Genomic DNA, 22,329 nt, shown 5'->3' with positions numbered 1-22,329 from the left:
CAATGTGTCTGTAATCATGTGCCCTCAGTATTTGGTACTATTGGACACCCCCAGAGTTTGCCCAGAAAGTTGAAAGGCAGGGAACTTAATATCCATGTCATCCTTAGTTCTACAGACCTACATTATATACATGTATCATTTGATTTGAACGTTTGTCATTATTTAGAATTTCATAATTTTCGTTCAGTATTATTTAGTAACTATTTGGAAAGAGAAAATTGCTTTTATTTTGAAGTCTTCGCGCAAGGCCTTGTGGGAAGCTTGTGCATGGGATAAGCAACGAGCAAAAAGATGTTAGCCACCTAGAAAAACTTATATTCCATTGTTCAAGCATACAGCAAACGAGGTATGTTGTTTGAGTCTGTATTTACGTGGTGTACGTTATTTACATGTCATTTTATGTTCGTGTTAAGCTAATGTGTCTATATTGCTTAGTTTTCACGGTGTATTCAGAGAATAAACCCGTAGCAAGGAAACCGCTTGTGTCCACGAATGCTTGAGGGAATTATACCCACGCTCTTCTTGTATTATATTGAACATCAAAATCAACCCCATAATTTGACCAGATGTTAAGCAGCTGTTGAAACCCGCTGCTACTAGGGGATAGTAAAGCTAGGTCATCAGCATACATAAGTGGTTGACCAGGGAATCACATTTCATACAACCTGTTCTGCATCCCCCCAGCTGCATGGAAAGGTTGTCCATATAGATGTTAAACAGGGCTGGGGGTAATATACCGCCCTGCCGGACCCCGTTACCAACTTTAAAAGGGGTAGATAAGATGCGCCCCCATCTTACTCTCATGCTCTGGTTTGCGTACCAGTAAGCCAGTGGTTCCCAACCCTGGTCCTCGGGACCCACTGTCCTGCATGTTTTAGATGTTTCCCTGCTCCAACACACCTGATTCAAATGAATGGTCATTAAAAGGCTTCTGCAGAGCTGGATAACGACCCATTCATTAGAATCAGGTGTGTTGGAGCAGGGAAACATCTAAAACATGCAAGACAGTGGGTCCCAAGGACCAGGGTTGGGAACCACTGCAGTAAGCTAAGATCCGTAGCCTACTAAACTACTGGGCACACCCCTAATCTTGAGCTTATTAAACATCTTAAAGTGGTTGACGTTGTCAAATGCTTTGGATGCATAAATAAAGCCTACAATGATAGAGCCCTGCCTTCTATGTGTCAACTACATCTTTAAGAGCATAAATACATAGGTTGGTACTATGCTTGGGCGTAAAACCCAACCCTTGGGCTTGTTTTCTGTGACGAATTTGTCACCAGATTTGCATTGGACTCTATGGGGTTAGAGTTGGACTTTGTCTCGCTTTCGTGGGGCTCTGAATAAATGTGTAAGTCTGTTGGATTCCACAGACAACTGTCTACGACCAGCACAAAATTAGATCTATTGATCTAATCAATCCGCCTAGCGTCGTGCCTAACAACTCCCCTTACCTGTTCTAAAATCAGCGTAAACCACGGACTCGCGGGGCTTATTGCTTCATTCTAGAACTGGTTGTTCCCATCCTTGATTGTGATTGGACCCACAAAGTTTTAACAATTGAATCACAGGGGGTTTTCGGCACTCCGCTTTGCGTCGTGCCTAACAACTCCCCTTACCTGTTCTAAAATCAGCGTAAACCACGGACTCACGGGGCTTATTGCTTTTCTAAAACTGTTACTACAAATATTTTATATGGTTTCATCAATAAAAACTATTAGAAACAAAATAGTTTAATAATAAACCGTCATTCTTCCGCTACTACAAAGTATTAGTTCCTACATAAATCGTTGCCACGCAACAGCCAGATGGACATCTTTGCCGTCTTTTTCAATTAGAAATATTCGATGCGCAGTAATATGGAATGTTAAAGAATGTTATGAGGACAACCTGTGAGGTTATGCTGGATTTTGCAACGGCATGGAATGCGATATAGCCAATCACAATCAAGGATGGGAACAACCAGTTCTAGAAGGCTAGAGGGCTATATTTGATTGGCTTAGATGGTTTTGGGAGCAGTGTTCTCGCCTTCTTCTACGGAGACACAAAACATTTTTTTACAAGTACACAAATCTTTTTTTTCTTCTACGGAGACACAAAACTTTTTTTAACAAGTACACAAATCTTTTTTTCTACGGAGACACAACTTTTTTTTACAAGTACACAAATCTTTTTCTTCTACGGAGACACAAAACATTTTTTTTACAAGTACACAAATCTTTTTTTTCTTCTACGGAGACACAAAACTTTTTTTAACAAGTACACAAATCTTTTTTTCTACGGAGACACAAAACATTTTTTTACAAGTACACTAATCTTTTTTCTTCTTCTACAGAGACACAAATCTTTTTTGCAAGTTAAAAATCGTTTTTACAGAGCTCGCTCTCCTGGCACTAATTTCACGCCAAGATATCCACGGTTACGTGAGCTCTAATCAATGTAGCCCAGCTTGTCACACGTAAAGGGAAGTTTCCCTACGTTTTAACATTTATTGTGAGACCAAATGTAGCCTATTTATAGATCAGACCTCTGTTGCAGTTTAAACAACTATGAAGGTAAGTGCGCATTATATGTGTTGCTTTTGACGTTGTATCCAGGATTGGCAATTTTACATTAAACTAATTTCGGTGCTAGTTTGCTAGCTTAACTTCCATTGTGTTGTTAGCTAGATTCAGTGTTTGTCTTTATTATTGGGATATGTTATTACGTTGTGAAAAGTGTATGTCATGTTGTTTTAATGTTATTTAGATGGTTCAGACAGTCAGATATGAGAAAGTGTTGTGAGTCTCAAGGTACGTATAGTACGTCCAGTTTTGTGAACTTTAATGTGATCGCCCTCGTGAGCAGCGTAAAGATAGTGTGCTGTGTTCTGAGTTGCTGCAAAGGAGACAATATAAGTTGTGCTCATAATCATTCCGTGATGTACTTTCAATTTTGTAACTATAGCCTACGTTTTTTATAGAAAATGAGACACATGCAATAGAGCATATTCATATTATTTGATTCAAAACTTTGCAATTCCAATCCAAAGTCTCTTTACTGTTAATTCTAAAACTGGTTGTTCCCATCCTTGATTGTGATTGGCTATATATTGCGTTCCATGCCGTTGTAAAATCCAGCATAACCTTAAAGGTTGTCCTCATAACATTCGTTAACATTCCATATTACTGCGCATCGAATATTTCAAATAAAAAAAGACTGCAAAGGTGTCCATCTAGCTGTTGCGTGGCAACGATTTATGTAGGAACTATACTTTGTAGTGGCGAAAGAATGACGGTTTATTATTAAACTATTTTGTTTCTAATTGTTTTTATTTACGAAACCATATCAAATATTTGTAGTAAGTTTCAGAAAAGCAATAAGCTTATTGCTTAATTTACACATGTAATGCTTATTGTGTAGTAATTAAAGGCAGGGTAGGCCATGTTGTTGAAAATAACTGGTCATATTTGCCGTAAGTAACTTAATGTCTTGATAGCAATAAATACAATCCAAAGGTTTGATGGTAATATCAAAACATTCTGTGGGCGTTGCAATACAGTAATAAACACGACCAATCTTTAAGGAGTACACTGACTGCCTACCCTTCTTTTAATCATGTTGGCTATTATTATTTTGAAGTAAACCAAATTATTATGAGGAGCTGTATGGCAGAGATTAGGGGTTTCTCACAGTTCTGTGTGTTTCTCCAGTACAAATAACATTACACATGCAGAGTGGACATTATGACAAAGGAGTTCTTTTAAAGCTGAGTTCTCATTAACTTGGAACTGTTTCTTCCAGATCTCCTACTGGCCAATCATATTTGAGAGACAGACTCAACCAGAGAAACTCAACCAGAGAGAAACAAGCTTCCAGAGACTAGATACAGGATCCAGAGAGACCAGACAGAGAACAAAGAGAGACCTGAGTTATGAAGACACATCACTGTGATATATGTGGGAAGAGCCTTTCCTCATCCAAAAGACTCAAGTGGCACATGAGGATCCACACTAGAAAGAAGAAGTCCCACAGCTGTGACCTCTGTGGTAAAAAATTTAGCCACATTAGCCAACTCAGAGCTCACCGCAGAATCCACACTGGAGAGAAGCCCTACAGCTGTGACCTCTGTCCTAAAACCTGTAGCCAGGCTGGTAGTCTCAGATCACACCGCAAGAGCCACACTGATAAGCCCTACAGCTGTGACTTCTGTGATGAAACCTTCAGAGAGACTAAGGAATTAACAGTTCACCGCAGGATCCACACTGGAGAGAAGACCTACAGCTGTGACCTCTGTGATAAAACCTTTAGCCAGGCTGGCAATCTCAAATATCACCGCATGATCCACACTGGAGAGAAGCCCTTCAGATGTGACCTCTGTGGTAAAACCTTTACCCAGGCAGGCAATCTCAAACATCACTACAGGATCCACACTGGAGAGAAGCCCTTCAGCTGTGACCTCTGTGGTAAAACCTTTACCCAGACAGGCCAGCTCAGACGTCACCGCAGGATCTACCACACTGGAGATAAGCCCTACAGCTGTGACCTCTGTGATGAAAACTTCAGAGAGACTAAGGAATTAACAGTTCACCGCAGGATCCACACTGGAGATAAGCCCTACAGCTGTGACCTCTGTGATGAAACCTTCAGAGAGACTAAGGAATTAACAGTTCACCGCAGGACCCACACTGGAGAGAAGCCCTACAGCTGTGACCGCTGTGGTAAAACCTTTAGCTATGCTTGCAATCTCAGACTTCACTACATGAGCCACACTGGAGAGAAGCCCTTCAGCTGTGACCTCTGTGGTAAAACCTTTACGCAAGCAGGCAATCTCAGACATCACCGCATGATCCACACTGGAGAGAAGCCCTTCAGCTGTGACCTCTGTGGTAAAACCTTTACCCAGGCCGGCAATCTCCGACATCACCGCATGAAATACCACACTGGACATAAGCCCTACAGCTGTGACCTCTGTGATGAAACCTTCGGAGAGACTAAGGAATTAACAGTTCACCGCAGGATCCACACTGGAGAGAAGCCCTACAGCTGTGACCTCTGTGATAAAACCTTTAGCAATACTGGCAATCTCAGATATCACCGCATGATCCACACTGGAGAGAAGCCCTTCAGCTGTGACCTCTGTGGTAAAACCTTTACCCAGGCCGGCAATCTCCGACATCACCGCATGAAATACCACACTGGACATAAGCCCTACAGCTGTGACCTCTGTGATGAAACCTTCGGAGAGACTAAGGAATTAACAGTTCACCGCAGGATCCACACTGGAGAGAAGCCCTACAGCTGTGACCTCTGTGATGAAACCTTCAGAGAGACTAAGGAATTAACAATTCACCGCAGGATCCACACTGGAGAGAAGACCTACAGCTGTGACCTCTGTGATAAAACCTTTAGCAATACTGGCAATCTCAGATATCACCGCATGATCCACACTGGAGAGAAGCCCTTCAGCTGTGACCTCTGTGGTAAAACCTTTACCCAGGCAGGCAATCTCAGACATCACCGCATGATCCACACTGGAGAGAAGCCCTTCAGCTGTGACCTCTGTGGTAAAACCTTTACCCAGGCCGGCAATCTCCGACATCACCGCATGAAATACCACACTGGACATAAGCCCTACAGCTGTGACCTCTGTGATGAAACCTTCGGAGAGACTAAGGAATTAACAGTTCACCGCAGGATCCACACTGGAGAGAAGCCCTACAGCTGTGACCTCTGTGATGAAACCTTCAGAGAGACTAAGGAATTAACAATTCACCGCAGGATCCACACTGGAGAGAAGACCTACAGCTGTGACCTCTGTGGTAAAACCTTTACCCAGACTGGCCAGCTCAGAAATCACCGCAGGATCTACCACACTGGAGATAAGCCCTACAGCTGTGATGAAACCATAAAACAGCCAGGCAATCCCAGAGTTCGCGCCTTAATGCACGGACTTACCTGGGATTAAGCCCGGGGCCTTGACCAATAAGGGGCCTGTTAATAATAATACAAAATAATAATGATGATAAACGTCCGTATTCGCAGTGTCATTACTCTGCTCTACAGTGGCATCCGGTGGTGGATGTGGAGGGAGGCCCCCCCCCCCCTCCCCCTTATCGAAACAAAATGTAACAAAAACTATAGAGGGTAGTGTGCTTGCTTGCGTCGGTTGCAAATGGGTCCATTTATGAAACAAGCTGAACCCCCTTTGAGAGTAATAAAGCTATAAAGCAATAAAGCTGTCTGACTCACTAGGCACTGGTTTGTTTTGACGTGCAGGCGTCTAATGGCTCTCTGAACACATTAAATATTGACTACCGCTGGGCTGGGCGTGCACGCATTCGCTTCCGCCCTCCCTTCAAAATGTGGCGAGAGTTCCATCGGGGATCTGTCCCGTGCTGGCTTAGCTTTTAAACAAGCGCTATTTTAACAACGTTGTCACCATCGGCAGTATTTTTCAGATGGCATCGCGATTCAAACAGTAGCTACCATCTGCTAACTGTCGGAGTCAGATAGCTGAGCGGTGAGGGAGTCGGGCTAGTAATTCTCCGCCGTGCCACCTGATGTTGTGTCCTTGGGCAAGGCACTTCACCCTACTTGCCTCGGGGGGAATGTAACAGGAATCCCTGTACTTACTGTAAGTCGCTCTGGATAAGAGCGTCTGCTAAATGACTAAATGTAATGTAAATGTAACTGAAAATATGCCCCTAAACACGACTTTTTGGTCTCAGTCAGTCTAGAGCCCTGCATGGAGAAGCTGAATTGTGCTACGAGCAAGCTAGCCTAGCTGCTGTTGCTAACCAAACTACACTGAGGGGATTGTTTGAATGCGCTGGAAATTAAAGACGTTTCTTTTGACATACAGTACATTTTAGGCTGTGGCATTGAAGACAGTGACGCACCACACAAGCTTGAGTTTAAATACATTATTTAATGTGACATTACTTACTGTACATGCAAGTCTTGAATTGCTTAAATGTATAATGCTGCTACACCATGGCACGATACAATACTTGCTGTGAGTACAACAGCAATGCACGTTGTATCCATGCGTCGTTGCTAACGTGTGCTGACGTTGTGACGTAGGCTAGCACAGTTCCCTTAGTTTGTTAACACATGGCACTTTTTGCCAGAAAAACTGCATTTCAGCCTAAACCGTGCAACGAAACGTAAATGAAAATACAAGCAACTCAATCACTACCAAGACAAAACTTTTGACATTTGCGATTAGCGGGCGGGGGGGCCTCAAAAATAAAAACAAGTAAACAGCCCAGAGGCCTCTAGTGATATTAAGACGCCCCTGCACAGGACCCACACAAGAGATAACATCTAAGCAGCCCATCCTGACTTTATGTCAAACAAATGATCTATTGAAGAACTTCTTGCACATTTATGATAGAAAAGCAGCAGCAGTCACCACCTGAGAGAACTTCTGTATGCCACACAGCTGGAGGAACTACTGGTCTGCACCTACTGGGACAGCACATGCAGTAACACCGGATCTACAGTCCAACATGACAGGACACAGGGAACATACTCTACCCCTGTAACAATGGAGGGGAAGCTGTGTCAGACTGGGGAGAATCTTGGTAAACACTGGCTGACACCTTTCAGTTTTGAAGCACACATTTGTAATTTATAAGAAACCCATCAAGGTTCTCAATATAACTTTCTGGTTGACCCCCTTTATCTCTACAGCCCTTTAGAATGTCTCTGTGTTTGACCCATTTGTTGAGTGAGATTAGTTGGTTTGTTATTGTTTTAATTACAAGACCTGTTGAGGCTCATGCAGGTTTTTCTTGAAACTGTATCTGCAATTTAACGAATACAATACTTAGTTGTTCTGATGAACACCTATAATTGTATTAAAACTGAAGGATTGTTAAGGATTTTAGCATTGGCACCCTATGCTTCGGAAAGACCTGTCTGAGGACATTACATTATATTTTATTCACTGGACGTAATGCTAAATACACCAGATAGTGACCATACAAAGTACAGCAGAAGATCAAGAACCAGAACAAACAAGACAGACAATAATTATTCCATATTTTATTGTTGTTTACTTTATTATAGTGTTTATAATTTCATGATTGTGTTTTTATTGATTATCTAATTAAAGTCTTCATTTTGTCTCGATACTTTCAGAGTCAAGTTCCTCTATGGATACAATGTTGTACAATGTAATATAATTTCATGTTAAAGGTCACATGACATGCTGTTTTTTGATGCTTTTATATAGGAATTAGTGGTCCCCTAATACAGTATCTGGAGTCTCTTTCCCAAAATTCAGCCTTGGTGCAGAATTATAGCCACGACGAGTAGTCCCACAATGAGCTTTCCTCAGAACGCGCTGTTTCTGTGTCTGTAGCTTTAAATGCTAAATGAGGAGGAGAGGCGGCACCATGCGCTAATGTTAAAGTGGATGTTTCGCAATGGCTCGTAGACCCGTTGCTGTAAGATGCCTCGAATTTTCCCATTGTCATCTGATAACCCTGGTTTGCAGAGCTTCTCCCTCAGTCGTTTCAATGTGGGGAAAGGCAAATATCGCGCGCGCCATAACACCAACAGCAGAACGGTTATCCACATAACAACTAAGCATACAACACTGCGTTACAGAATGTGTATTTACACACATACTTGATGCTATCTACCTTTACATTACCGACAGTACCTCAGCTTATAGCTGCAGAGCTAATGTTAAGGACAGATTCTAAGGGTAGCAAGCTAGGTAACCATATGTGAGCAACAAAATGATATAGCGTTAGTTGACTTCATTGTCCGAGGTTTGTAGCTGGACCAAGGAGTAGGCTACAAGGCCGTAATCATAATACATTTTGGGGGGGACACATCCCCCCCGAATATTCAAATCTGGTCAAAATGTCCCCCCCAATATTTTGATTTAGAAATATAAATGTGCTACGCTACGACAGGCAACTACGCACGCTGTCCGGAATGATCATTTAAAAAAATATTCGTCCCCCCCAATGTTGACTCCATGGCTACGGCCTTGAGGCTACTGATCCAAAATTTAATTCAGCAAGGCCAACTTTGTATTGGCTCAAGTTAAGGAAACAGTGGTGGCTGAAATGTTTGGCGCAGACATGCAAAACTTTGAGAGGTTGTGTCGGCGCATTTCCAGCGAAAATATGTGCAGAGGCTCCTTGTGACGTCAAAAGGAGCAGATTTTCAAACGGAACATTTGAGCCTTCATTTTCTCCAAGGTGGAGAAGAACATGCAGGGCTTGGTTTACACCTATCGAAAATTCTAGCCACTGGGGAACCAAAGGCAAGCTACGGGAACTCATTAACGTTAAATAACCTCCTAAAGTAAAGTTTTCATGTCATGTGACCTTTAAGTTTGGCAACTTTAGTGTTGAGATACAGAGATATGAGAAAAGACTTACCTCCCCAAAAACATACCCATCAAGTTCGTCCAGGTCAAGAGTTCATACAGGGAGGCCCGGTCAGTCTATATATAGAAATGTGACAGCTGTCCAGACTCACTGGAGACAGTAAGGAGGAAACATGCAGAAACAGACTTCTAGTTACGATGTTGTCACCGGCCGTCTTTCAAGTGTACGAATTTGCTGACCACATGCTGTGCCTTGTAAGGTTCTGTGGAAGATATATTTGTACTGGTCTATTTATTATATATAAGGAAGTTTGTGAAACCTCTTTCCCATTCATCTGACCACTCTGTCGTGGATGGTCATATGATCCAAGCTTGTTCTAATAAACAATGTCAACTCTTTTTAATTGTCGTGCATCTTCCGGCCACCAACTGACATCATTCTATCAATGTTGTACAATTTACATTTATGCATTTAGCAGACGCTTTTATCCAAAGCGACTTCCAAGAGAGAGCTTTACAAAAGAGCATAGGTCACTGATCATAACAACGAGGTAGTCCCAAACATTGCAAGCAGCCAAAACATGAAGCATACATTGTGAAAAAACTAAACAAGTGCCAAAAGGGAAGACCCATAAGAGCATGCAGTCATACAAGTTTACAAATTAAAACAACATGAACCACAAAAAAGTGCAGGACTGTACCTGTGGAAGAATAGTAAAATATTTCACAGCGAGTACAAGACTTAACTTCTTTATAACTAACCTACAAGAGCAACAAGTCACTCAATAAGAGTCATTGTGATCCTGGAGGAACCTAACAACAGGTCTAGCCAAGCATGATTACAATGTAATATAATTTGTGTTGAGATACACATCTCTTTAATGATTCTTTCTTTGAGAGAGGATTATTGAGTGTCCCATGTGTGAATTATTTTGTAAAGGCAAGACTTACCCCGTGAGCGTACCCAACAAGTTTGTCCAGCGTTAATGCACCCCTTCAGCCCTGTTATGCTGGTGTCCTGAGTGCTCGAGCCAAGGACACTAAGCAGGTAATATCAAATCAAATTTATTTGTATAGCCCTTTTTACACGCAAGCATGTCACAGAGGGGTAATAAGACATAGATGGGTTCTGCCTCGTCATAAAAGGAATCAATATGTCGAATGGTAATTTTAATCTGCGATGACATTGCATGGTTCATTGAGGTAAAGGCAAAACACATTGAATGATGGAAAATAAAGTTATATTACCTGTGGCTGTTCTTCGTCGCTTGAATTCTGCAATCTCTGCCCTTGCCTGAGACTGCAAACAATGCAGGTGTTGTACCGAAATCGGTGACCTATCGAAAACAGATTAGCAAAACAGTGTGGCAAGCAACAAAAACTATTTACAATTTGTTTAGCACATTTGTTCGTTCGTTAACACAAATCTATGGACTAAACCTTGGATACATTTTTCCTTGCTTTCACACAGAATGCATTGAATGACTGCAATTTCTTTGTTAGAATCACTATAGAGACGGCATAGTCCTACCAGGATATTTGGCAATTGAGGATTTGTGTTGTTGTGGACCCTTACCTCCAAAGTCAGATTTACATGACGGGCTGGCGCACACCTGCAAGGATCACAATGTAGACAATATAAATTGTTGTGTGAGTGTTGCCTATGAATATAATACACAGCACAGAAGAGATTGTCAATGAGTTGACAGTGAGAACATGAGCATCCGTTGCACATCTGTACAGGCTACCGCTGCCACCTAGTGGTAGACTGTGGTAATGCACGCAACCAGACCGGGTGAAACCCCCACTGAGCGGTATGAAGTGCAGTGATACATGTCCCGTTGCTGCACCTTCTTCATGTTGAATTTACATTCACACAGAGAAGCCTGATTCACCTTCTGAAGGGTATGACTTGACAGGAACCTTCGTTCATCCAGCGTCAGACAGAACCCAGTGACACTGCTGTCATGGTTTTAAATTTTTATTGAGTAAAAATCTGACATGAACACGTGCAGACTAAAAACCAGTGTAACAAATTCACCACGATCCTAAAAGGTTTGGAAATCAAGAGTCTGCATACAGCTGTAAAAAAATATGGCCTCTCTCATTCTGGAGACCCCCAGTTAATCTCTGCGTCTGTACAGAATACGGCTTTAGAAGAACGCAAGCTTGTCCAAATCATAGATCTAACAAACACAACCCTTGTAAGTTGTCTCCCATAATCTATTTTGTGCAAAAAGTCGTGATGTCGTTCCTGAATGATCCTTTTATTGTTGTACATACATACTCATTCCTTCTTCCACTGAGTAGGGGCTTTTATAAATCAAAGCGTTCACAATACGTCAGCAGTTTACACCATCTTTACACTGTAAATGTCATTTCCATAGTCCATAACTTTACATTGAAACTAAAAAAGTTTTTTTGGGGGAAAAAAGGGGGTTGGGGGGGGGGGGTTTGCAGAGGAGGAAGAGACAGAAATCAAAGCTGAATGAACGAGGCAGGCCAGGATCCCTCCAAGAGGTGGCAGAGCTGAGCTGCTCTGGGCCGTGTCGTCCCCCTGCTCTGAGAAGCCCCAGGAGGAGTCCTCCCCGGGGCCCGGCCTCCTCTCCCAGCCCGTCTCAGCGGCGGTGCCGTCCGTGCCCTGAGTGGCCGCTGCTGCCATGGTGCTTGCTCTTGTGAGCGCGCTCCCTCTCTCTCTCCCGCTCGTACGACCGGGACCTCTCCCTCCTCTCGCCCCCGCGGTGGTGGTGGTGGCCTCCGCCCCTCTCATGCTTGTGTTTCTTGGAGGAGGAGAGGTCTGACGAGCTGCGCTCCCTCTCCCTCTCCCTCTCCCGCTCTCCCTTGAAGGGCGAGCGCGACCTCGAGCGAGACCGCGAGCGCTTCCTCTTGTGGGCCCCGCCCCCGCTGCTGTTGCTGCGGCGACCCGGCGGCTTGGGTTCGCTGTTGCCGTGGTGACTGGGCTTCGGCTTGAGGTGGGGTAGCAGCGGCGAGGGCGGATGTCGCCGCGGCGACGGGCTGCGGCTGTGGGAACGAGAGCGGGAGCGGGAGCTGTAGGTGCCCGAGCGACTGCGTCTGCTGTTGTAACTACGGGGGAGGAGGGGAGAGAGAGAAGGGGAGACAGGAGAGTGAGGTGGGGCTTAGACAGGCCTACACTCATCTACGTCAACCCCAATCAGCCCAGGTTAAAGATGCAGGAAAGGTGTCTTACTGTCTGCGGGGGGAGCGGGAACGTGAGTGAGAGTGTGTTCTGGACCGGGAGCCACTCCCACTCCTGCTGTTCCTGCCAATCCTGGCCTCCTTCCTCATCCTGAGAGAGACAGGGAGCAGAGAGGAGACGTTACACTCAGGGGAGATGAGCTTCACACAGCTCTGGGCCTAGAGGGAGTATGAGGTAAGTGTGCAGTGGTCTGTGTGTGTGTGTTTGTGTGCTGTAGTGCGTGTGTGTGCAGTAGTGTGTGTGTGTGTGTGTGTGCAGTAGTGTGTGTGTGCAGTAGTGTGTGTGTGCGTATGCGTCTCACCCGTTGTGTGGGCTCTTGGAGCCCTGCGCTCGGTTGTCCGTCTCCTTCTTGACAGGTTTCAGGTTCTGAGGGTTTGGGGACTTCTCCTCTGACTTCACAACATTAGGAGAACCTGGGAGAACACACACACACACATCATCCTCTGGTAGTGGACCAAGCTGCAGTCCAATCTACTGAACGAGGAAGGCAATGGTTATAATAGGAAGTAGGTGCGTACTGATGCATACTGTCATACATGTGGTCAATGTAACTTTGGAATATCGCTCTACTGCCATTCGTGGTCAGGTCTCCTTGAAAAAAAGATTGTCTCAACAGGTTTTCCTGGTTGAATAAAGGTTGAATGAAGAATAAAAGGTTGCCCTCACAAGGTTTGGAGCCGGGGGAGAAGCCCCCCATAGCAGACAGCGCGGGGGTCCCATCAGGATTCAGCCCTTTGGCCTTCAGCTTGGCCTCCTGCAGGAACATCTTCCTCCTCTCCACCTCCTTCTCCAGATGATCGTAGTTAGGCTGAGGAGACAGGGAAGATGCCCTTGCAATCATGGACCCCAAAAAGATAGGAAACAGTATGGTGGAACATTTATCTGTCTTAGTGCAGACAATGTGTGTGTGTGTGTTACCTTCTTCCTGGTGTAGAGTTTGAGGGTGGTGAGGCAGATCTCCTTGATCTCGTCGTCAGTGGCTCCAAACAGCAGGTACCAGTGAGGTCTGGAGGGCAGGGGCATCTAGAGAGAAGGATAGTAATACAAAATACTGGTTTGATCTCCAGCTGTATCTACAAACAGTGAGAGGTGAAGGTGCAAGAGGTGGGGTGGAAGAGAGAAGAGTTAAACCACCCACCTGCAGGGCTCTGGCAGCGAGGAAGATGCAGGCACAGGCGATGGTCTCAGCTTGGAACCTCACAAACACGTTGGTCCTCAGGCTGTCGTTCATGTAGTTCCTACGACACACAGGAGACACATACAGAAAACATGGCACCTTCGCCCACACACTCAACCCTCTGTCCACCAGCCCCCACAACATCACAGCCCAGCCCTGATCCACAACTGTGGTCGCCAAGCCCACCGAGGACCTAATGGGAGAGCCCTAGGTTTGAGGCAGGCTTTTCTGACAGTCCTAGGCCTTGCCCAACCTGCCCTTACGCCCACCCTCTACAGCCTGGCTGTCAGGCTGGGTGTGTGGGAGGGATGGAGGAGCTGGGCTGGAGCCAAAGCCTGCCGCAAGCCACAGCTGTATCCAAGGCCGGGCTGGCGAGCGCAAGCTGGAGGGGAGCAACAGTGCAATAGAATCATAACACAGAAACGGAGACTCTAGGATAACTTTGTCCTCTCTCTCTCTCTGGTGCCTCCATGTAGGGTGGGGGTTGTCCATGCCCAACAGATGAGAAGCACTTCCAGTGGACTGGGCCCTGTGTCAGGGCAGGGGGCTGTACCACAGAGATATCTTACCATACCGTGGATTACATCCAGGCCTGCTCCACCCATAGTTTACACACTGAACTCCACCCATAATTTACGCACTGAACATGTAGATAATGTCACATGCCTACAACTGCACATGCAGACATACTGGGGAAGGGGGGGAGAGTTAAGTGGGTAGGGTAAATGCTGTGACTGGATGGTTGGACAGCTGTCATTCCATGTCTGGGGCAGAGGGGACGTGCAGGAATGGACAGTTCAGACTGGTGCTATGGAATGAAATACTAAACTACTGAGAGTAAAGGCTCCGCTCAGTTGGTTTTCACACTAAGTGTGATTGGGTAGCAGCCAGCACTATGACGACTAGACGGGAGAAAGACGCGAGGCTGTGAGTGTCGACTGCCACAGCGATTGTTGTAAGCATCTATGCCCCGGCAGGAACATACATGTCGCAGAGGGATACAGGCAGATGAGGTGGTAACAGCTTCCGGTGCATCCCCCCCCCCACACCCATTTCCTCCCCAAAAACGCCAACTTATCCCGAGTCAAACATTACAAGGCAGACAACAAATAACCCTAAACACTGACTCCACTTGTGGCTCTTACTCCACGTCCGCTCCCTGCGTGTCGGAAGACCCCAGTGTGTGCGCCCTGACGATCTCTAAAAGACAACAAAAAACCTTCTGGAACCTTCCGGCTCTACTGAAGCGTCCGAGGCGGCACACCCAGGGGTCTCCCCAGGCTGGGGACGGAGTGCCTGGGCCCTGAGCTGAGCTGGCTCTACAGAGACAGGACAGTGGATACAGATAGGCTGCAGGGTGACTGGAGAGACAGGTCCTGAGCAGGATGATCCTGGAAGGCTCGTCTGCAGACCACGGCAGAGGGGGACAGGATACAGGTCAACAGGTCACTTACAACTACTGCATTACACATACCCAAAAAAACGGTTACATCTAAAATAGATATATGTATGTACTTCACTTCAAACTTCAGGTAAACTTGACAAAAAAAAAGAAAAAAAAAAAGTAGAATGCAGTATTTAAATCTAAACTACCAGAAAAAAAGTCTTTAAACTGGGTAACCTTGGAAGCAAACCAACAAAAACAAAAAATACAAATCCTTTTGACACCCCCAAGAGAAAACATGATGATGTTGGCAGTTGGAAAGGCCCGCCCCCTTCAGTGATCTCGCCACAGAGCTCTCACTGGGATTGGCTGTCTGGAGAAGGGCAGCCAACCAATGGGGGGGAGCTTCCTGAGGTCATGTGGTTGGAGGAGGCAGAGTTCAGAGGTTCTTTATGAGACTTACCAGCATGGACTACCCTTTAATCAAAGAGTAGAGAGAAAGGACAAAGTTAAACTGAGTTCCCCCAGGCACCAGAAGAACCAAAGACCTTTATTTTGAAAAGTCATGTTAGGACTGAGGCGCAAAAACAAGTTGGAAGAAACAAACTGATCCATCAGAGAGTTAGGTGAAGGGTTACAAAGGGTGGGGTGGGGGGTATTGGGGACATGAGGTGGGGTGATGGGGGCTAGTGCTGCACTAGTAGGAACTTACCAGGCGGTCTGGACCAACGTTTGGTTCTTCTCACATTCCAGGACTTGAAGGTACATGACGATGATCTGTAACGACACAGCGACACGTTATGGAACACTTGTCAGACGCGCCAAGCGGCAAGGACATACTGAGACAGACTGAGCCGGGTGGAAGATGAGAATATTCTAGAACACAAGCAGCACAGCTGCTTCCTGTCTGTCGCTAAGCGACAGTTTCACACTTGCTGTTGGTAATGCTACACATGGATGTCCTGGTGACTTATGAATCTGAACGGTGTGTGTTTATAACAGTGCTGTGCGCCGATGAGCTGGTGAATGGGTGCAGTGAGGGAGAGTGGTGAGGGTGGAGGAGGAGCGAGTTGAGGGTGGAGGAGCGAGGTGAGGGTGGAGGAGGGAGGTGAGGGTGGAGGAGCAAGGTGAGGGTGGAGGAGGAGCGAGGTGAGGGTGGAGGAGGAGCGAGGTGAGGGTGGAGGAGCGAGGTGAGGGTGGAGGAGGAGCGAGGTGAGGGTGGAGGAGGAGCGAGGTGAGGGTGGAGGAGGAGCGAGGTGAGGGTGGAGGAGGAGCGAGGTGAGGGTGGAGGAGGAGCGAGGTGAGGGTGGAGGAGCGAGGTGAGGGTGGAGGAGGGGCGAGGTGAGGGTGGAGGAGGGAGGTGAGGGTGGAGGAGGGGTGAGGTGAGGGTGGAGGAGGGGCGAGTTGAGGGTGGAGGAGGGGCGAGGTGAGGGTGGAGGAGGGGCGAGGTGAGGGTGGAGGAGGAGCAAGGTGAGGGTGGAGGAGGGAGGTGAGGGTGGAGGAGGAGCGAGGTGAGGGTGGAGGAGGGAGGTGAGGGTGGAGGAGGAGCGAGGTGAGGGTGGAGGAGGGAGGTGAGGGTGGAGGAGGGAGGTGAGGGTGGAGGAGGAGCGAGGTGAGGGTGGAGGAGGGAGGTGAGGGTGGAGGAGGGAGGTGAGGGTGGAGGAGGAGCGAGGTGAGGGTGGAGGAGGGAGGTGAGGGTGGAGGAGGAGCGAGGTGAGGGTGGAGGAGGGGCGAGGTGAGGGTGGAGGAGGGAGGTGAGGGTGGAGGAGGAGCGAGGTGAGGGTGGAGGAGGAACACGAGGACACTCACCTTGTGAGGATGCTTAACGTGCACGCAGAAGCCCAGCTCCTTCAGGATCCGCCGTTCAGCTTTGATCACTTGGTTTTTGGTATTTATGTAGTTCTGATCAAGAATCAATGAACTTGCACTCCTAGTTCGCAAAATAATTAAAATAACAAACAAAATTTGATGTTTCTCCCCCCACTTAAAATAACATGCAAGGAAAGTGCCCTTCTGAAGACTCCTTTTCCTTCCAACCAACTAAAGCACCGGGTCCAGCAGGTTTGAATGGTGTCTGGGGGGGGGAGGAGGAGGGGGGCGGGGGGGGGCGGGTAGACTTCTGTCGTGTCAGTCGGAGCTTTGGGTGTCACTGGACCAGGTCAGCCTCAATCACCACGTTTCACAGGTTTCACAAGAATATCAACACACAACACACCTCAACAAAAATGAAAGCACATCTTTCAGTTGTTGCATCAAAGTCAATAACGGTAACTAATATACACCTACACCTCCTACATTGTACGAAATGTCATTGAACATTTAGTACAACAAAGGAAATCAGCAAATTGTGCACTCTTGACGTGTCCAGAAATGTCTACGTAGACAAGAGTTATGGAAACTAAGGTCAAAATGCAAGAAAAACTGCTTAAAAACAGATTAATGCAGGAAAGCAGCCCTGTGTTATATGGTGTAGTATGTCTTAATCATCCAGAACACATTACAATGTTCTAGAACACAAACAGTACAGCTGCTTCTTGTCTGAGTCACACTAGCCAGAACATTGCTGTTGGTAGTGTTTCACTCTCCAACAAGGTACCTCATGTTGTGCTTCAAATAGCATTTTGCCTTCTTGAAACTGACCAAAAAGGCCATAACTAGATGTTTGTGTAAACTCTCATGGCAAATAAAGCTCATTATTTTTGTTGGATTGAGTGCTAATGCATCTGAAGTTGTGTCACAAAAACTTAAATAGACTAATAGCTAGTGAACACCATAAATTTCTGATGTTTATTAAGTTCCAAACACTACTTAAACAAATTCTTATGAGCAGCTTAAGATGCCAAATAATGAATAACTTAAATATATATCTATATAATATCTATATTTTCAAAAGCAGATGGAAAATGAAATTGACTTACTAAACAGATTAACTAATGAACTTGCCATTTTCTCAAACTAATGATCATTGTATGACTAAAAACAAGACCATATTTTGATCAAACAAGACCAAGATGTTGTCTAATGTGTGCTTTTCAGTCATTAATGACCGTTTCAATACAACAAACTTCTAAACTCTAATAGCCTTAAGATATTTACTGGCAATTCCCTTGCTATTTTAAGTAATCCAAATTTAACAATTTTCCACTGGTGGCTTTAAACTTTAAGTATATGTCCACAACCAAAGACAGTTAATCCTATTTAAATTATATGAAGTGTTCCGATCCTAACAATTCCAATAATCTTAAACACAGAAACCTACAGACATGTCACCAAGTGCAGACGAGGAGTGGCGATATTTCTGTGAAAGCCATGAATGAAATTCGGTGAATGAGGAGGTCCTGAATATTGATTAGTGCATATAGTAGTCAAGACTACATTACCCAGGATGCACCCAAGGCTTATACTGAGACTCAGGAGTCCCCAGGGAGCCCTGAGGGGCCTAGGACCTGCGGCCAACCTGTCATCCCCGATCCCAGGGCCCCGCGGTGACTCAAGACCAGGGGCGACTCCAACAGGAGGGAGGGGGGTGGGGGGGGAGCGACACCTCATGGTTGTCATGCCGACTGCTTCATCTCTACGTACCATTCCACATCACCCAGGGTTTGGTAAATGTAGCTGGTCGCTGTTAGTTGGTTGCAAGGGAAAAGAGAACCCAAGTTAATACCACAGTTTCCCAGTTGCAAGTGAACAGATCTCTTCTAGGTCTAGGCTCTGGTCTGTAGACCACAGGCACACTAGCAAAACACTGGTGTGCCTGGACTTGTATTGTATTGTTGAATTTAGGCCAAAAATGTTTAGGTTGTTAATGTTTCGACTTCACTCATATCTACTTGATTATGTAGATAGCAGTGAATACATGGCAACTACCATTGATCAGTGTAGAGGAAACTGAAAAGTTTTGAAATGGTTTAGAGTACATGGTTCAACAGAAGGGCACTTTCACATCAAGAGCATATCAACATCAAACAGGTCAACTACTAAATAAGGAAATGTAACCAATTTACTAATGTGATGCTAGATGGAATAGATTTAACAACATAAAGATTGTCCAACAGACTTGAATCATTAAAATAAAAGATCACATTATTTTGTGATAATTTTCAATGTTGACATTTACCTTTTGCCTCTGATTTGTCGCAGGTGGTGAAAAACATTGATAACGTCTCTGATTCGTCTTGGGGCTTCTTCGATCTTGGAGGCCAAATTGACACAGGCCATGGCAACAATCTGGCAAAACACAATAAAATGATGTGGAAATATTTTAAGCAGTTGTGACCGTGATACAACACAAACAACATGCGGTACACGTTTTGTTTGTTAAACTTCTATACATACTAAGTGGTATTATGTGACATGCAATACATACGGCATACGTCATTGTACCTAGTTAGTTACAGTAAAGCTCAACATGGCGGCCGCAGTAAACGTTTTTGTTACGACAAACACAGTATGAATCAGCTGGATAGCACTAGCTAGTTGAAACTACAACTGACAGCTGCATTTAGACTACATACCTCGAAGCTGTGTTTTACGAACGACTTGGAGTAGAAAAACCGATGAAAGAGAACTTGCCCGGTAGCCATAGCCACCTGTAATTAAAAAGATGAATACACAAATGAACCTTACACTTGACGTTGTATCGCAAGCATTACACAATAGACATCCGCCATTTTGTTTAGGTACAAGCTAGCAACAAGGCTATCTGCTGGATAGCAAAAAAAAATGGGTTTCAGACCCATGTAATTAAATGGTCGAATAACATTAGAAAACTGTCGTCCACTGATCAAGTTAGCTAGCATAACAATGTACCTTTAAGATATATTTAGGTCCGTATGCAAACAAACACGCCAGTTAGCTACCCATAACCGTCAATTCGCTTCTCGTTAGCACTACTGTTATCTAGCTACATGAGGCCTACTGTAGCGATTAGGCCTTGTTCTGCGTACATTCAGCGTGACTGCTGGCTAATAATAACGTTAGCTAATTATACAGCACAGGTATCTCAGGGTTTCGGCTCAGCGTCTGACATTATATAGAGAAATATTTGACATTTATGTTCATTCTATGTGTTTACCTGGGGCAGACGGAGAAGAATACCAGCCGACTGAATCAGCTCGCATCCCAGGATTCGAAGGTCGGTCTCGATGTGCAGGTCGAGTCCATCGGACATTGACGGGGTCGGCGAAAGCCTTTCCTCTGGTATAAGTGAATTGTCGATAGTAAGGTAAACTTCCGAATACACTCTGTCGCCAATAAGAATTCCATCGTTATTCGTAGACGTGTTGGAAACAGCGGAGAGAGGACCTGCGGCCATGTTCGCCCTAAATGCACACAAACACGACAACGCGGCCGGGAAACCCTTAACGAACGGTGAACCACCGAGGGAGATTGACGTCAGCGCACTGACGAATAACTACTGGTGTACATTCGCAGCTCCTCAGATTGACTGCGTATGAAGAAATAGCTCTACAACAGGCCTTTGAATCAAACATTTCAACAATTATAACGTGCATATATTTTGTAACGCCTGAATACAATCCTTCAAAATAAATGAAAAGAACCAAAAGTCTATTTAAAATAGCATTTTGTCATCATTTGATTGGTCTTGTCTGATTTTTGCAATTGATGTACAGTATGTTCCCTCGTAAGTTTTTTTTAACCAAGTTTTGAACACAAATAACACGATGGCTTTGGTCTCGAGGTGTGGCAGAACGGAAGTTCCAACAACACTGTTTACGTGAAACCTGAGATTTTTCTCCGGGCGTAAATCAATCCGCTGGTAACAAACCAGTGACTAATAGGTCACGTCGTCAACAATTAAAATACAAGGCGAACTGTCAAAGGTGGTACGGTGTACCAGGTAGGCTACAGATAAGCGATAGCGCATTTCTTCAGACCGTACAGTCTTTTCATATCAAAAATAACCAACTGAAATAAATAATATTAAATGCACTTTAAAATGTACCCTACGTGGGTAGATCCGTAGGTAGGCTGTAGGCGTAGCCAACTTATTGTTGTCCGACTTTCATATAACTTCTCAGTAAACAAAATATCCCAGAGAAAACACAGTAGCCTACAATTTTTTTTGTTGCCATTTACTGTAAAGTTTATCAATCCTGATTTGGATCTTCCAAAGACAGGTACTGCAATTTATCCTTGCAGTACACATGACACCCACAGGGGCGAGGTATAGTTCCACTGTTGGAAGACTGTTCCTGAACTATCGTCATCCAACCTGTTAGCACGTGGGCTGGAAAACGTTGATGAATTGTGTTGTTGCAACCGTGAGTACAGTGACCTTGGATTGTATGGAAGCAAATCGTGACCAAAATTCAAATGAAAATGCATTTCCAGAAATGCATTTTCATTTTAAGAATGTGGCTGCATTATTTGACTCATAAATCAAATTAGTATTCAATCATCCTATTTGCATTTTCATTTTCTTCTTTAAGACTGCTCATTCTTTCCCTTAATTAAAATGAAAACGAAAAAGACATTTGAAATTTAATTTTCAAAATATGCCCCAGCAAATAGATACCAAAATTCAATTTGAAATGTAAAATTTGAAAATGAAAATGCATTTCCAGAAATGCATTTTCATTTTAAGAACGTGGCTGCAAAATCGTGACCACAATTCAAATTCAAATGCATTTCCAGAAATGCATTTTCATTTTCAAGAACGTGGCTGCAAAATCGTGACCACAATTCAAATTCAAATGCATTTTCAGAAATGCATTTTCATTTTAAGAACGTGGCTGCAAAATCGTGACCACAATTCAAATTCAAATGTATTTCCAGAAATGCATTTTCATTTTAAGAATGTGGCTGCATTATTTGACTCATAAATCAAATTAGTACTGATTAGTACTGAGCGGACATTGCATTTTCATTTTCATGTTCTGCCCGCAAAGAACTGCCCATAATTCGAAAACGAAAATGCATTCTGAGCGGCGCAGTTGAGTGACGTCAGTAGCCGCTCTTCTTCAGCTCCCTGCTGACCGAGCTACCCATCTTGTTCGGTAGGGGGCGGTGTGCACATACGCATTGCATTACATGGCAAATGTGCCGGGAAATTGATTGAATTGCCGGGTCTTTAGAGGACGCATCACAGATCATGGCGCTCCCTCAAATTGTGCAGACACTGATAGAATTAGCTGAGCTGGTAGAAACTAATAATATATCTGAGTCTGATGCCCGTGACCGAGTAGAACAAGTCA

The 22,329-nt window shown here is 44.7% G+C and overlaps 2 protein-coding genes across 8 annotated transcripts; one reads left to right on the top strand and one right to left on the bottom strand.

Annotated features, from left to right (window-relative positions):
• The first annotated feature begins 3,965 nt into the window (after positions 1–3,965).
• On the top strand, positions 3,966–6,106 carry LOC124478303 (zinc finger protein 271-like). 3 transcript variants are annotated; one of them, XM_047036551.1, is made up of 2 exons: positions 3,966–4,200; positions 4,540–6,106. In XM_047036551.1, the coding sequence occupies exons 1-2, from the start codon at positions 3,980–3,982 to the stop codon at positions 5,945–5,947; spliced, it is 1,629 nt and encodes a 542-aa protein (XP_046892507.1). In that variant the 5' UTR covers positions 3,966–3,979; the 3' UTR covers positions 5,948–6,106. The 3 variants fall into 3 exon arrangements, with proteins under 3 accessions (XP_046892507.1, XP_046892506.1, XP_046892504.1); XM_047036550.1 differs by having other exon boundaries at positions 3,966–4,216; positions 4,556–6,106; XM_047036548.1 differs by having other exon boundaries at positions 3,966–6,106.
• A 5,193-nt stretch (positions 6,107–11,299) lies between these two features.
• On the bottom strand, positions 11,300–20,538 carry ccnl1a (cyclin L1a). 5 transcript variants are annotated; one of them, XM_047035525.1, is made up of 12 exons: positions 20,187–20,445; positions 19,627–19,701; positions 19,230–19,339; positions 18,570–18,734; positions 16,922–17,042; positions 15,825–15,889; positions 13,690–13,789; positions 13,470–13,574; positions 13,218–13,359; positions 12,853–12,964; positions 12,543–12,641; positions 11,300–12,418 (listed from the first exon to the last, which is right to left on the bottom strand). In XM_047035525.1, the coding sequence occupies exons 4-12, from the start codon at positions 18,695–18,697 to the stop codon at positions 11,953–11,955; spliced, it is 1,338 nt and encodes a 445-aa protein (XP_046891481.1). In that variant the 5' UTR covers positions 18,698–18,734; positions 19,230–19,339; positions 19,627–19,701; positions 20,187–20,445; the 3' UTR covers positions 11,300–11,952. The 5 variants fall into 5 exon arrangements, with proteins under 5 accessions (XP_046891481.1, XP_046891480.1, XP_046891484.1 ...); XM_047035524.1 differs by lacking the exon at positions 18,570–18,734 and having other exon boundaries at positions 20,187–20,518; XM_047035528.1 differs by lacking the exons at positions 11,300–12,418; positions 12,543–12,641; positions 12,853–12,964; ... (1 more) ...; positions 13,470–13,574; positions 18,570–18,734 and adding an exon at positions 15,576–15,589 and having other exon boundaries at positions 13,699–13,789; positions 20,187–20,531.
• Between the last annotated feature and the right edge of the window lie 1,791 nt (positions 20,539–22,329).

Source organism: Hypomesus transpacificus, chromosome 15 (assembly GCF_021917145.1).
Source record: "Hypomesus transpacificus isolate Combined female chromosome 15, fHypTra1, whole genome shotgun sequence".
NCBI lineage: Eukaryota > Metazoa > Chordata > Actinopteri > Osmeriformes > Osmeridae > Hypomesus > Hypomesus transpacificus.
Note: the sequence above shows the minus strand (reverse complement) of the source record. Positions and strands in the feature narration are given on the sequence as shown.

Excerpts from the sequence above, each read along its gene's own strand:
- LOC124478303 (XM_047036548.1), top strand. The coding sequence starts at position 3,980 with ATGAGGATCCACACTAGAAAGAAGAAGTCCCACAGCTGTGACCTCTGT.
- ccnl1a (XM_047035524.1), bottom strand. The coding sequence starts at position 20,426 with ATGGCCGCAGGTCCTCTCTCCGCTGTTTCCAACACGTCTACGAATAAC. Across the intron at positions 12,965-13,217 it reads CTCCCCCGGCTCCAAACCTT|GTTCTCCTAATGTTGTGAAG; the intron begins GTGAGGGCAACC and ends GTGTTCTCCCAG. Across the intron at positions 12,642-12,852 it reads TCCAAGAGCCCACACAACGG|GATGAGGAAGGAGGCCAGGA; the intron begins GTGAGACGCATA and ends TGTCTCTCTCAG.